The sequence below is a fragment of the Dreissena polymorpha genome, chromosome 7, assembly GCF_020536995.1.
Source record: "Dreissena polymorpha isolate Duluth1 chromosome 7, UMN_Dpol_1.0, whole genome shotgun sequence".
Classification (NCBI taxonomy): domain Eukaryota; kingdom Metazoa; phylum Mollusca; class Bivalvia; order Myida; family Dreissenidae; genus Dreissena; species Dreissena polymorpha.
Genome location: NC_068361.1, coordinates 49,669,681 through 49,685,615, shown reverse-complemented (window position 1 = coordinate 49,685,615; position 15,935 = coordinate 49,669,681). Strand labels below are relative to the sequence as shown.

The 15,935-nt window shown below is 35.5% G+C and overlaps 1 protein-coding gene across 1 annotated transcript; it reads left to right on the top strand.

The window, feature by feature from the left end:
* Window positions 1–1,170: 1,170 nt before the first annotated feature.
* On the top strand, window positions 1,171–15,366 carry LOC127836935 (ribosomal RNA-processing protein 7 homolog A-like). Its single transcript, XM_052363584.1, has 8 exons — window positions 1,171–1,281; window positions 3,626–3,765; window positions 8,051–8,176; window positions 10,108–10,234; window positions 11,739–11,836; window positions 13,790–13,939; window positions 14,509–14,557; window positions 15,225–15,366. Exons 1-8 carry the CDS (start codon window positions 1,245–1,247, stop codon window positions 15,308–15,310), a joined length of 813 nt encoding a protein of 270 aa, XP_052219544.1. The 5' UTR covers window positions 1,171–1,244; the 3' UTR covers window positions 15,311–15,366.
* Window positions 15,367–15,935: the final 569 nt, after the last annotated feature.

The following is a 15,935-nucleotide window of genomic DNA, read 5'->3' as shown; positions in this document are numbered from 1 at the left end:
AAAGTGCTTCCACCTACAACTTTGAAACTTCATATGTAGATGCACCTTGATGAGTTATACATGCCACACCCATTTTTTGGGTCACTAGGTCAAAGGTCAAGGTCACTGACCTCGAACAAAAAAAATCTGACAAGCTTTCATTTATTTAAAACTGCATCCACAGGCGAGCATTGACATCCGTTATGCAGTGCTCTTGTTCAAAACTGCACCCGCAACCGAGCTTTGGCACCCGTTATGAGGTGCTCTTGTTAAAATCATGCCCCTGTGATAAAACTGGCAAAAACAATTTACACAGCAATCTAGCGCCATCTTTGCCTGCTTGTTATCATCCTTTGTTAAAAACAAACAATAAATAAAATAGCCATAGGCCTTAGAAATATCAAATTGAATGAAACGGCTAAATATTTTAGTTGTTTAAAGTACAATTTACAAGAATAATAACAGGAATATTGTTGATAATATTGTCATAGTGGTTAACACACCTTTGACACTTACTGGTTGTAATCTATGTTAAAAAGGAAAACATGCATCACCCAACGTAGTTTGCAATATTGTTCATTTATTAAACAACTTATTGCATGTGTCAAAATTGACATTTGAAACATCTGACAAAATTTGGTGTGTAAAACAACTAAAAATTATGGATAGCTTAAGGCTGACCGGGTAACGGCTGATTTTATCCAGCACATATGACACCACCGTCAACAGAACCTTTTGGTGGACGTCATCATGAATGTTGAATTAACAGTTTACAACATCAGTGTTGTCAGCATAGGTCAAAACTGACATAGCCAGGCATTGATGACAGTTTACAGTTAAGCTGTCCTAATCAACGTCTTGTGTAACAAGTGGCAACTGGTAAGGGCACACACAACTTGTATGGCATGAAGAAAAGAACAAACCTAAGTTGCAGTTGAGAAAGTAATTTCTTGAAAATACAATAGCAATGGCATTCAAAACCAACAGCCTTTTGTCAATAAAATGTTAATATAAATCACATCATCAGATGTATATCAGAGAAATGACATTAACAGGCACATGTATAAACTGGCCTCTGTTTGCATTGGGTTTATTACAAAGCTAGTACTTAAAATATCAGTAGAGTATTAAAACAAATACAAAAGCCAACAATAACAATGGTGTAAGAAGTCGGTTTATGATTTTGATTGCAAATATTTGATCGTTACTCCCAAAATAATTGGTGCAATGTAACATCAAGTATATCTTGAACTTCCGGTGTAAACATGCCGTCGGACAACGTCGTGTTTCAGGGATTTACAGGTAATATAAGCTTACATACCTCTGTATCTCATTCGGTAATGTATTTACAAGTAATTTAAGATTTTCCAAAATGGTTGCATAAATATATTATTATAGTTTAAGGCATAAATGTAAATATTTGTACTTGGGCGCGTGTTCGGATATTTTTTTCGGATAGAGAATGATTTTATTTATAATCCTAATATTATCCTTACAAGTTACTATTAGAGTAAAAGCTTTATGTCAGTTGATATGGCCTGAAGGCACGTTAACGATCACAGCTCAAAATGCATTTTTGAAAGGAAATAATCTTAAAGTGACTTTCACAGATTTTGCCATTTTTGGCATGTTTTGTTTGTCATAAATGTTTAAATTGACAAATGTAAACATAAAAGCATTAAGCTAAAGTGTAAAACTATAATAAAATTAATTACAGAACAAAAGAAATTCACACCTGGGCTTGAACCACGGACCATTTGAGTATTAGTCAATTGCTTAAACCACTCTGCCATAAAAGTGTAATTATTGTATGTTATACTTTATTAGGGGTGACTGCTTTATCATACATGCCATACGTCCCGATCTCGGCGGGACAGTCCCGCTTTTGGGCCCTTTGTCCCGCCGTCCCGCCATGAGACGATTTGTCCCGACATTCGTAAAAAAACGATGTAAGGTGTATAGGTTCCCAATAAAATTCGCTATTCAAGCTCTGTTTCCCTAACACTTAACACCGCTAATCCCTTTATTGCCCCCAATTAACAATCCGATTCTACTTATCGTGTGTACCAGTGTTGTTTATGACACCTTATCAGCGATTTATCGGCTAATTATGGATTTCATCAGGCATTCACACCATGGTGGTCTTCAAGATAGTGGTCGCTTATTGCTATCGATAGTTTTATTATACAGTAATGAAATAAATGTTGAAAATGTGTTTATTTTGTATTTGTTTGAAACGGTTTACAAAACAATTGTTTTGTATTATTAACGCTACGTCATAAATGAGTCTTTTACATTCAATGTCTAGTTCCAATATAGCGGGATATTCCGAATGTGCAATATACCAAAATCGCAACAAACAGTCCAATAAGTGATACGCATCCTGTCTAGTGTAATTGTAATAAAAACAACGAGGTGCTATGCATGACAGTTTGACCCTACTCCAATTAAGCTAAAAACATTGAGGTGTTATGCATGACAGTTTGACGCTACTCCAATTAAGCCGCGACAATTGACAAGTAACAAACTGCGCATGGACACATGCTTAAAAAACATCGCAACAAACAGTAAAAGAGTTACCCATCTTGTCTTGTGTTATTGTAATAAAAACAACGTGTTGTTATTCATGACAGTTTGACACTACCCCAATACAGCGCCTGTCAATTCACAATTCAGTTTAATCTGTGTATATAGGAAGAAAACAAAATACGGAAATGTGTACGGCCGCGCATTCCGTGTGTAACTGATGTAACTGTTCGGTAGATAGTGTACTGTAACCCGTACTTTCAGTCAACTGGATAGCCTCCCCTGCGTTAATGTTTGCCATTGAAATTAATATAATGAGTGTTGTTGTCGTAATGTTGTAGATTTTGTACTCTTAAACAGATGAATATTATCTTCGTTGTTTGCTATCGTCTTATTTAATAAAACTGTTATTGTTATGATTTAGATTTCATGCTTCATATCAGATGTTTTATGTCTTGAATAAAAGTACCAAGAGTTTTTGTTAGTACTATACTGACTATAGTAAAGGTGGAATGATAGATCGTTTTAGGTGTCCTGCTTTTTGGTCAAATGTCCTGACAATTTTTTATGGAATGTCCCGCTTTGGACCTAAAAAATTATGGCATGTATGGCTTTATTAGTTTATATAAACAATCCTTGTATTATCATATAACAGTAACAAAGTATAAAAAATTGCACATAACAGATATTTTAAAGCATGGAAATGTACAGTTGTCTATTTCCATGCAAATAACATAACTGCAACGAAAATTTGCAAATCTGAAACATTTTTTTTTATTTTGTCAATTTATCAAACTGTTAACAGGTCGCTTTCATAAATAATAAGAATAATTTGAAAATTGTAACGTCCAAGAATTGGTACCCTTAAGCTGGGCTAATAGTAGTAACAACTATGAACATTTAAGTGTCGTTGTGGGAAAATGTGGCTCAATGCATGTGTTCAAAGTGTAGTCCTGTATTAGCTAATCACGGCTAATGATATTTATGCCTAAACTTGAGTTTGATTGTGAAGAGACTTCCTCTAAAAGAAAACTTCCATAAAAAACTGTTGAAACACATGCATTAAGCCCCATTTGTCCAGAGCGAGGTTCACTATGTAGAATATCTTACCCTATTGCAGTGGTGCCAATGAAGGTGGAGGAGTCATGTTCGGGTGTGCACTACCTCTATGTGAAAGACCATAGTGTGAGAGAGGCACACCCCTGCAAACCCAAAGACAAAACACTCTTCATATTGAACATACCACCATACTGCAGCAAGGTGAGCAATACATTTGAGCCTTGTTCTGAGAAAACTGGGCTTAATGCATGTGCGTAAAGTGTCATCCCAGATTAGCCTGTGCAGTCCACACAGACTAATCAGGGACAACACTTTCCGCCTTAACTGGATTTTTGTGTAGAAGATACTTCCTTTAAACGAAAAATACCATAAAAGCGGAAAGTGTCGTCCCTGGTTAGCCTGTGCGGACTGCAGAGGCTAATCTGGGATGACACTTTATGCAAATGCATTTAACCCAGTTTTCTCAGAACGCGGCTCATTTATTTTTATTGAGAATATTTGTTTGGTGTCCAGTATTAGAGTAAAATAAATTTCTCATTGAAGTGAGAAAATGAATTCTTTCACAAGCTCTTTAATACCGTACCCCAAAAGCAAACAAATTTGCTTTTAATGTAATGCTTTAAATTATTCTTTTCATGTAAGCTTCTTTTCCAACATGTTTTACATGTACAATTTTCTCATTCTTATTAGTTAATAAATTAATATTCTAGTGCCATGTAGGATTACAATAAATGTGCTGTGTATTTCAAATGTAATTTGTAGGGTCTGCTTCTGACAAAATGACCAGGGCTGTCATGTATCTGAGCCGTCTTGATCTGAGCAGAAAGCGTCATTAATTTACCTTAACAGTCTGGTAATTTAGGCTAAGACAAAGAGTTTACAACAAAGGGTTACGGTCACAATATGCTAATTCAGACAAGATTAAAATATGCTCCAAATGTAAAACTTTGCAAAGTGTAGGATGGAGGACTGATATCTAGAGGATAAATGATGGGTGTTAATTGTTATCTCCACGCTTTTTGAAAAGCGTGGGGATATTGTGGTTATCTCCGCCATCCGTCTGTCTGTCCGTTCTGGCAACTATCTCCTCCTACACTATAAGCACTAGAACCTTGAAACTTACACACATGGTAGCTATGAGCATATGTGCGATCCTGCCCCTGGGTCAAAAGTTATGGGGGTTTGGGTGGGGCCAGGTCAGAGATTTTCACTTATTTTTATGCCCCCGGAATGGTACATTGGCCATAACTTTTGCAAAATTGAAGATAGCAACTTGATATTTGGCATGCATGTGTATCTCATGGAGCTGCACATATTTAGTGGCTAAAGGTTAAGGTCAAGGTCATCCTTCAAGATCAAAGGTCAAAAAAACAAATCCAAGTGAATTAATAAGCTTTAAAGGGAGGTCAGTAAATAACCTGCCAAATGATATAAAAAAATAAATAAATCAAAGCGGTGCATCGAGTTACACAGTAGTGGCGCAGAGATGTATTTAGTATTCAATTGTTTGTGTTAACTCATCTGTGAAATGGTTTAGCTCATCCATCTAATGTTTATACAAGGGATCATAAAATATTGGGCAAAGGGACACCTGTATATGACAGAAGAGATAGAATGCAGTCAAGCATAAAAAGCATGAGAAACTCATGGAATAGAGCCTCAAGAATCTATAACAGGGCTGAAACTTTCACTTTGTTCAATTACAATTTTAGACTCATTACTGAAAATCTGTCAAAATGTACAAGTGGGAAAAATGTGAGAAACAATTTAAAGCAAGATGGACTTTGAACAGGCACATCAAAGACAGACATGAAAGTCATTATGTTTATTGTTGTGTACAAGATTGCGATAGAAAATTTCTGAGACGCTACTATTTAGTCAACCATTTATCCTCAAAACATAACTTTTCCAAAACAGAAGCAAGAAGAATGGCTATAAGAGAGCATGTTCAGCCATCTCATAAGTCATTCCAATTAGGATAACATGTACATAATTGACTACAGTGAAGTTATTTCATTATTAGATTTGTTAGAAGAGCAGGATGAGGAGGAGAAATTAGGGTATAGATTTTCACTCATTTTTTAGGTTATTTTACATTTTCTTCTTCATTTCTACACCCAATTACTTCAAGTTTATACTGAACATCTCTTATGACCATATGGTCAATCTCAACTATGCATGGCCCCATTACTAAGCCTGGGGCGCCCCTGAGTCAAACATGAGGCGTGGGAATAAGCGCCGGCCTCTGCCGCGCCATTTCTAGTTTTCTTCTCTTTTTGTTCTGAAATGTAAGCATTGTTGATTTTGAATTGAGAAGGCTATGTATTTTTAAATAAAGTTTGTACCAAGGTGACCAGCTGCAATCTCTTGTGTGTTTAATCGATACCCTTGAGACATTAACTGAATGTCACCTTGGCTCAAAGCAATAAAAGCCAGTGAATTAAAAAAGTAAAGATATTTAAAATTAGTGAAATTTAATGTTTTCAATTTAATCTTAGATGTAATAAATGTTTGCGAGCATTAAGTAATAGTAAAATATACAGCTTTTTTATAATCATTTTTGTATGATTTACTTCAATTTTAGCTGGCAAGGCATTCATCAAACTAAGATTTAAAAAAAATTAGTCCAAAGTCCAGCTTGTGAGAAAATAAATTGTAGTTTTCAGAAATTTTATCACTTGGTATAAACTAAAACTTCACAATTAAGTTGCTTATTGAATTTGTTTTATTAAAATACGCAAACTTTGTGAACGGATTCTCTTTATCGATTTATAACAATGTATAATTGATACTGATTTAGGACATGTAATTTACCCTCATTAAAATACAAGTTGGGAAATTTACTGCATGTCTCATTTTCAATCCCATGTAATGATTTGTGTATCTAGAAAAGAGAAGACAAAAGGCAACTACATGTTGTAATTAACAAGTAACCTCTGTATTAATTTTACCATTTTAATGGTTTTCTATAATCATGTTTGGTTTAGTCCGTGCACATGTTACTTTTTCAGTATTTTATACAATAACACATGTATAATCCATTAAAAATAATAATGTTGAGTGTGAAATAAATGATTATGATACGTGAGTTAGAACTGTATAATGCCTATTTAGAATCAACTGTACAGGAGACATTATGGCACATATTCATGTTTAGACTGTGCACGCTTACACATGTACAGGAAACATTATGGCACATATTCATGTTTAGACTGTGCATGCTTACACATGTATAGGAGACATTATGGCACATATTCATGTTTAGACTGTGCATGCTTGCACATGTACAGGAGACATTATGGCACATATTCATGTTTAGACTGTGCACGCGTACACATGTACAGGAGACATTATGGCACATATTAATGTTTAGACTGTGCACACTTAAACATGTACAGGAGACACGATGTCACATAATCATGTTTAGACTGTGCGTGCTTACAGGAGACATGGCACATGTTCATGTTTAGACTGTGCATGCTTACAGGAGACATTATGGAACATGTTCATGTTTCGACTGTGCATGGTTACAGGAGACATTATGGCACATGTTCATGTTTAGACTGTGCATGGTTACAGGAGACATTACGGCACATGTTCATGTTTGCACTGTGCATGCTTACAGGAGACATTATGGCACATGTTCATGTTTACACTGTGCAAGCTTGTAGGAGATATTATGGCACATGTTCATGTTTAGGCTGTGCACGCTTACAGGAGACATTATGGAACATGTTCATGTTTAGACTGTGCGTGCTTGCAGGAGACATTACGGCACATGTTCATGTTTAGACTGTGCGTGCTTTCAAAAGACATTATGGAACATGTTCCATGTTTAGACTGTGCACACTTACAGGAGACACTATGGCACATGTTCATGTTTAGGCTGTGCCTGCTTACAGGAGACATTATGGCACATGTTCATGTTTACACCGTGCACACTTACGGGAGACATTATGGTACATGTTCATGTTTAGGCTGTGCACGCTTACAGGAGACATTATGGTACATGTTCATGTTTAGGCTGTGCACACTTACAGAAGACATTATGGCACATGTTCATGTTTAGGCTGTGCACGCTTACAGGAGACATTATGGCATTCATTCATGTTTTGACTGCCTGCTTACAGGAGACATGGCACATGTTCATTTTTAGACTGCCTGCTTACAGGAGACATTATGGCACATGTTCATGTTTAGACTGTGAAAGCACACAGGAGACATTATGGCACATGTTCATGTTTAGGCTGTGAAAGCTTACAGGAGACATTATGGCACATGTTCATGTTTGGGCTGTGAAAGCTTACAGGAGACATTACAGCACATGTTCATGTTTAAAATGTGATAGCTTACAGGAGACATTACCGCACATGTTCATGTTTAAAAGTGTTCCCCTTTACAGGAGACATTACCGCACATCTTCATCTTTAGAGTGCCTGCTTACAGAAGACTCTACAGTTCATGTTAAAAGTGTTCCCGTTTACAGGAGATATTACAGCACATGTTCAGCAGATGTGGCCCAATCCAGACTGTACACCTGCACAGCAAGCCAACGTCTGGGCCTCCCCCAGTGAACCAGTCCAACTTCTTTCCAGATGCTCCAGTCATCAAGGTAGATTCACATTATGATTATTAACCCTGTACCACTCCTATAAACACTTTGACGCAATTGAAATTATAGATTCAAGCTTAAAAGCTTTCATTTCCAACCCTTAGATACTGATGAGCAGCAAACAGCATAAAACCTTATCAGACTGTGAGTTACTCTCAGGCTGTTTTGGTTTTATGCTGTTTGCATATAGCCTTTTTATGCCACCACCACTATAGTGGGGGACATATTGTTTTTGCCCTGTCTGTTGGTTTGTGTGTTTGTTTGTTTGTTTGCCCCAACTTTAACATTGGCAATAACTTTTGCAATATTCAAGATAGCAACTTGATATTTGGCATGCATGTGTATCTCATGGAGCTGCACAATTTGAGTGGTGAAAGGTCAAGGTCAACCTTCAAGGTCAAAGGTCAAATATATGGGTCAAAATCGCTCATTTAATGAATACTTTTGCAATATTGAAGATAGTAACTTGATATTTGGTATGCATGTGTATGTCATCGAGCTGCTCATTTTGAATTATGCATGTGTATGTCATGGAGCTGCTCATTTTGAATTGTGAAAGGTCAAGGTCATCCTTCAAGGTCAAAGGTCAACAATATAGCTTCAAAGCGGCGCAAAAGGGGACATAGTGTTTCTGACAAACACATATCTTGTTAACTTTGGTTTGGATGGGAAAGGTCACACTTTAGCAAGGGTGAATATGTTTACATTAATACTGATTTCAGTTTTATATTATTTGTATGCCGCCTTTCGAAGAAAAGGGGGTATATAGTTTTCGCACTGTCAGTCCGTCTGTCAAACTTTTCGTGTCCGCTCTCTAATTCAAATAGTTGTCATCCGATCTTTACGAAACTTGGTCAGAAGTTGTATCTAGATAATATCTAGGTCAAGTTCGAATATGGGTCATGCTGGGTCAAAAACTAGGTCACGGGGTCGAAAAAAACAAATCCAAGGGAAGTAATGAGCTTTAAATGGACATGATTATCTGACCTGCCAAGTAATATATTTTTGTTAAATAAATCAAAGCGGCACAGTAGGCGGCATTGTGTTTCTGACAAACACATCCTTGTAAAAGGTCAAGGTCATCCTTCAAGGTCTAAGGTCAAAAATACAAATCCAAGGGAAGTAATAAGCTTTAAAGGGAGATAATTATTCAATAGTGAACATTGCAACTTGATATTTGGCATGCAAGTGTATCTCATGGAGCTGCACATTTTGAGTGGTGAATCTACAGTCACGGTAGTGGCTTTTAATTATTTGCTACTAAAAATAGAGATTTGTTAGAGACAATTATTTTCAATGGAAGTAATTTATATAATTATAAATCTCAGATTATATTATTTTTTTTCCAAGAATTTAAGTTACTGTCACTGTTACTGTACAGATTTTTGCTTGCCCCCCCCCCCCCCCCCCCCCCCCCCCCTGTTGGATTGGACAAAATCCAAGGGAAGTAATAAGCTTTAATTGGAGATGATTTCTATACCTGCCAAATGATAAATAGAAATTTTATTTCAAAGCGGCGCAGTAGATGGCACTGTGTTTCTGACAAACACATCGCTTGTTTTTTATATAAAATGTATTGAAGCTTTTAATTGGGTGCTTGAAAATCTAATATAATATTTTTCTGAAATTGTGTTCACCCATGACAACGTCATGTTAAAGTTAGGGTGTGAGTTTAACTTTTGTATAGTGTGTGTAAATTTTTACCAGCTGATTTGAATATGAAGTGCAAAGAATTACATATGTATAGATAATAGGCATAATGAAGGTAGTGTTTTAATTTTAAATCCATGTAGTTGATTTCTGTATTGCTTGCAATTCTGTCAAAGCCTTCTTCTCTTTATTATGAGATCATCCATTTGCTCTCTTTATCTCATCAAGGAGTCTGGGCAGGAAATCAGTTTTTTTCCAAAGGCATGTTATTATCTTTTCAGGGGTACAGAGTAGGGTACATTGTGTTCAAGAGGGCTAACTCAGTGAAGGCTGCACAGTCACTTCCCTTTGATGTCCCTCTCATCATGCAAGACAACAAGGGACCAGCCATTGAATCAGGATTAGCAAGTATGTGTCGTTTATGTACTTAAGTTGTTGCTTACAAGATGAATGTTGTTTATATTACATGACACAAAGAAAAATTATATTATTAGATTACTAGTATTTTTTATCTATAAAAGATATGATTGTTAACAAATATCCAATATCGGAGTATTTGGATACTGTGCAAGTATTCTGGTTATTGAGTATCCAAATAAATGTTTAACATAAAAATACTCATACAGTGTATATCTTGCTTATTATGTTTAGGAAGGTCATGATAGATATTAGTATTCATTAAATCCACTCAGATTAAAGGCCTACGCGGATTGTCTCTGATTTGTGCACAGGCTTGTGTCTTACTTGAAATGCTTTAAACAGATAATACCGAGTCATGATATGCGAACGGATTATCCAAGTGGTTTCACAAAAAAGACACATTGAAATGCCTTTAAATTGAATTGAATTGTTGAACAAACAATATGTTCCAATCTTGTATGCCAATAAGGTGCGAACCTGGTTATTGTTGCTGGTTTTTTACCAATAGATTGTTTCAATTCTTGATGTTTAAAGAAATCAATGTCTCCATTGTTAAATTATTAGTCCTTATAAAAAAATTGCATCAATGTATCATTTCTTTTTCAATAATCTTCCATTCCTCTTTTTTTTTTAAACGCTGTCTTATGCAGACGCAGTAAACATATTCATAATGACCTTATGAACGTGATTTAAAATAAAACAATTTTCAAAAACATTTGGTGCAAAACCTATAAAAATTGTTAACATGCTATATTCCCTGATGCTTTCTAATGACTTCAGCATTCAATCTTTAAGAATTCATTAGTTTTAGTGTTAAAACATACATTGTTGTTATAACTTTGTAGTTGTAAAGATTTGCTTTAAGATAACATACATTGTTGTTATAACTTTGTAGTGGTAAAAATTTGCTTTAAGAATATATCATTCATCTAAATTATAAAGATTGACTCCACAATTTGAAAGTTTATGTCGATCTTAATGGATATCTGGTTAGTAGTCGGACATCAAACTTGAAAGTTTGGATACTTATGATGCTGTCCGTTGAATTACCTAATGAAAAATAATGTTTTTAATTATTATAATTTTCCTTATAACGCTGTACCTCAAACCTTTTAGAATAAACAAGGAAATTAGATATAATTAGGAAGAGTTCCAATTGTACTTCATGGTTAGATAAGGATTTGGAGTAATATTTTGTGGAAAAAAAAATTGGAATAAAAATTTGGTAGAAAATCAGCACTGTACTTTGAAAAGTGGGCTAAATGCATGTAAAGTTTCATCCATGATTAGCATGTGCAGTCTGCGCAGTCTAATCTGGGATAACAGTTTCCTCTTTCAATGAAATTTTTCTTTTTAAGGTAGTGTCTTCTAAGCAAGTCTTTTAAGAGTTGACTGCAGACTGCACAGGCTAATCAGGGGTGACACTTAACGCACATGCTAAAAGCCCAGTTTTCCCACAGACAATCCATATAGTTTCCCTGACTGGTTTCAGAATGGTGCGCAGACTACCAGGCTGACTTGCTGGACACCAATGCACTCCAGACAGAGATAGACGAGTATATGCTGAAATATGATGACAAGGTGCAAAAAGTAAGTGTCCACATAAATAAGCCGCATTCTGGGAAAACGGCTAAATGCATGTGTGTAATGTGTTGCCCCAATATAGCCTGTGCAGTCTGCAAAGGCTAATCACTGGCAATATTTTCCACTCAAATTGGAATTTTTTGTTAGAAGGAAGTGCCATCTAAATGAAAATCTAGTTGAGGCTGAAATGTTCGTCCTTGGTAAGCCTGTGTGGATGGTTCGGATCATGCTGTTGGGGTAGAAAGTGGTCACGTCCAAGAGCTTTCATAACTAATATATAGACCTACATTGCAAAATAATTTAACAAATCTTCTCTTGAAGCGGGTATGCACGATTTTTATATGTGCAAAAAATTGTAAAATATTGATACAAATATGTTACAATAACACAAAATAGGCGTCTTTTTATAAGAATCGGAGTTAGTGTTGGTGTGTCGTATGAATAGATATTGTTGCAGGAAATTAAAATGATCCGTAAAACTAAATTTAGATCTTACCTGCATTATATACATGCTGGCGAATTCGACTGTACAGACATTTTTGATTTCAGGATTAAATATCTGGCTTATTTTGCATTTTTCGACACATGTTCTTCTTAACTTTTATTTTAATTATATTGTAATAAATAAATAATAATTTTTTTACACATTTTATATATATTTATAAAAATTTGACAAAATCGTGAATACCCGCCTTTAATGACTAGGGTGGTGATATATTTTTCATACAACCTGCTATGTTGGTCCTCAACTGAGTTTGTGCAAATCATGTCTCTGGGGTCAAGATTAGTGTGTGTTTTTTGTGTGCTGATATTTATATAGTATTTATATAGTGGAAACTAAAATGTTCTCCTCTGAAACCACAAGACCCAAAAGTTTTAGTATTTTGCATGTAACAATGTATTGTGGTCCTCTACCAAGTTTGATCAAATCATGCCCCTAACGGAAAACACTGGCCTCTCCCAGGGTGTTACCTGTTTGAATGTTACAAGTCTTCTCTTAAATGGCAAGGCCAAATGGTTTGGTATCTGTCATGTAACATTGCATGGTGCAAATTTGTTTTAGTTATATCCCTGTAGTTACAATTATTCCAATCCTTGCAGTTGGTTGTTTTTCCTACAAGTATTTACATGTAATGGACATTTACAAATCTTTTCTTAAATTACAAGGCTCAAAGGTTTTGTGTATGGTATGTAACATGTTTGTCCTCAACCAAGTGAGTGAAATTCATTTCCCCCAATAAAGTGTTGTGGTGACATCAGTCTGTGACACATTTCTAGTTTTCTTCTGCAGGAATGTCCTAAAAACAAAAAACTGATTCTGAAAATATTTTTTTAATTTTTAGCTCAACTATAAGAAGAGATTAATTTCACTTTAATTTTAATATAGAAAAAATGTTAGTGCTTAATAACTTGATACTAAATTAAGCTATTGTAATGAAGCCTTGTCCATTTATATATATTTAAAATAATCCCTGAATATGGATTGTGCTAGGTATGGGGGAGGGCAAGGTAACTATTACTAAATCTAGAGAATTGTTCCATAGATGAATATAATAATGATGATTATGATGATGCTAATTATAACATGATGCTGATGAAATGATGATGATAATGATTATTGTGAGAATGATGATTATGCTGATGTTGATAATGTGATTGAATGAGCCGTGTTCTGAGAAAACTGAGCTTAATACATGTGCGTAAAGTGTCGTCCCAGATTAGCCTGTGCAGTCCGCAGAGGTTAATCAGGGACGACACTTTCCGTTTTTATGACATTTTTCGTTTAAATGAAGTTTCTTCTTCGCAAAAATCCAATTTAGGCGAAAAGTGTCGTTTCTGATTAGCCTGTGCAGACTGCACAGGCTAATCTGGTACGACACTTTACACACATGCATTATGCCCAGTTTTCTCAGAACGCAACTCGAATAATGCTGATGGTGATGCTGTACTGATCTACAGGAGAAAGAGACCTCAGCTGCCCAGGAGGGTGTGCCAGATGATGAAGGCTGGATCACTGTGACCAAGTACAGCAAGAACAAGGGGGCGCCCCGCACAGAGGCACATGAGAAGGTTCTCACAAACAAGGCACGCAGGAAGAGGAAGGAGAAGGTACTAAGCTGGCCCGGGCTTGGAAACTGGAAATGGGTAGAGGGAGAGGAGCATGGTTATAATTATGGTGATGATAATTGTGGTGAAAAGGATGAATTTTGATGATGATGGTGAGGATGATGACAGTGGTGTTGATGATGATAACAATGGTGATGATGATGATGACAATGGTATTGATGTTGGTAGTGATGGTAAGGATGATGATGATGAATATGATGATGGTGATGATGATGAATGATGATGGTCATGGTAGTGATGATGATTGCGAAGATGATATGGTTGATGATTATGATGATTATAGTTGATGAAGGTGATAATCATGATTATGAGGATGGAGGTAGTGAGGATGGTGTTGATGATGGATATTATTGCTGATTTGCAGTGCTCTTAGCCTACATAGTAGTAACTTGTGAAGGCAATTATATCGGAATATAGTAGGTATTTCAATAGTGCACAAAATATATTGTCTGATAGTTTTTACAATGAACTCAAATAGAGAAATCCTATTGTTATATCGTCAAAGGCTAGATGTTATACACTACTTAAAATTGTGTGACTTTTAATTTCAGGAGTTGCTGAACTTTTACAGTTTTCAAATGCGAGAAACCAAACGAGAGCGTATGTTTATTAACTATACATTTTTTTCTTCTATATTTAACTTGTGTGTGTTTACCAGTAGTCCGTTGTTTCTGCGGTTTATTTAACAAATTATGTATTATACCTTCTGAGGCATTAACTTTTTATCTTTCAATCAAATAAATGTTTTGACTTTGTGCAATTAAAAGACTTGCGTTAGTCATCCAATTTTTATTGTGTTCATATATTGTGTTTTTAACTTCAGTCTTGGATCCATATTTTTAGAGTTATTTCCCTTTTTGTTCCGTAGTTTTCTACCGGTGAATATCTTGTAAATTATATGAGATATCCATTTTGTACTTCATATGTAGCTAGTTTTATTTAAGGGAAAGTGAAGTGTATAAAAATCATAACTCATACTTTCATAATTTCACAGTTTTACCAGGGCATATCTTGACTATAATATGAGGTATTAAGACAAAACTTCATAGGTAGGAAGCTTGCCTTGTTGGGAAATGTGTTTTTAAAACGGAACTGCCATTGCCCTCTGACAAAATGGCTTGTGCAAGGTATTTAAGGCAAAACAGTGACAGTTCTAGTTTGACAATGTATTCTATCATACCAGTAGATAAAATTCATTAGGCATGACATACCAGGAATCTAGACACCTATTATTTCCCTGACAAAGAATCTTTTGTTGTTCTTTCAGAAATTGCCACTCTAAGAAAGAAGTTTGAAGAAGATAAACAGAAGATTGCACTGATGAAAGCCGCGCGAAAGTTCCGCCCTTACTGAAGATAGATCTATTAAGTCTTGTTATATTTGTTGCAGTAATAAATGTTTATAAAATGCTAATGTTTCACTCATATTTTTTTTTTTTTACTTTCTGAAAGGGACTTGTTCCTTGCGGTTGCCACACATTTGGAATTTTTAGTTTTTGTGATTTCTTTTTGTCTGTTGTGTGTTATCATTTTGCCTCTTTAACGTTCTAGAGGCCACATTTTTGTCCAATCTTCATGAAACTTATTGTAGTCAGAATATTTGTCCCCATGAAAGATTTGCCGAGTTCAACCTTGGTCACATGGAGTAAACAACTTGAGTCAAAATTAAAAAAAAAAGGATTACACCTTGGATGTTGCATTTCGAGTAAAATGATCATGAAAGTTGGGCAGAACGTTCTTCTCGATTATATCTAGGAGTTTGAAACTGGGTCATTTAAGGTCAAACTTATCAAATTAAAGAAAAAAGCTTTTTAACACTCTAGAAGTCACATTATTAGTCAAATCTTCATGAAACATGGTCAGAACATTTGTTCTTATGATATATTTATGCCAAGTTTGAAAGTGATTCGTCAGTTGAAAAACATGGCCTCCATGGATTAAGGCAGTTTTCCTTACATGGCTATAGCGAAAGACTAATT

What these genes read in the sequence shown, in the direction of transcription:
- LOC127836935 (XM_052363584.1), top strand. Translation starts at nt 1,245, where the DNA reads ATGCCGTCGGACAACGTCGTGTTTCAGGGATTTACAG. An exon ending in TACCACCATACTGCAGCAAG is followed by an intron (nt 3,766 to 8,050) that starts GTGAGCAATACA and finishes TCCCGTTTACAG; the next exon opens with GAGATATTACAGCACATGTT. An exon ending in ATGATGACAAGGTGCAAAAA is followed by an intron (nt 11,837 to 13,789) that starts GTAAGTGTCCAC and finishes ACTGATCTACAG; the next exon opens with GAGAAAGAGACCTCAGCTGC.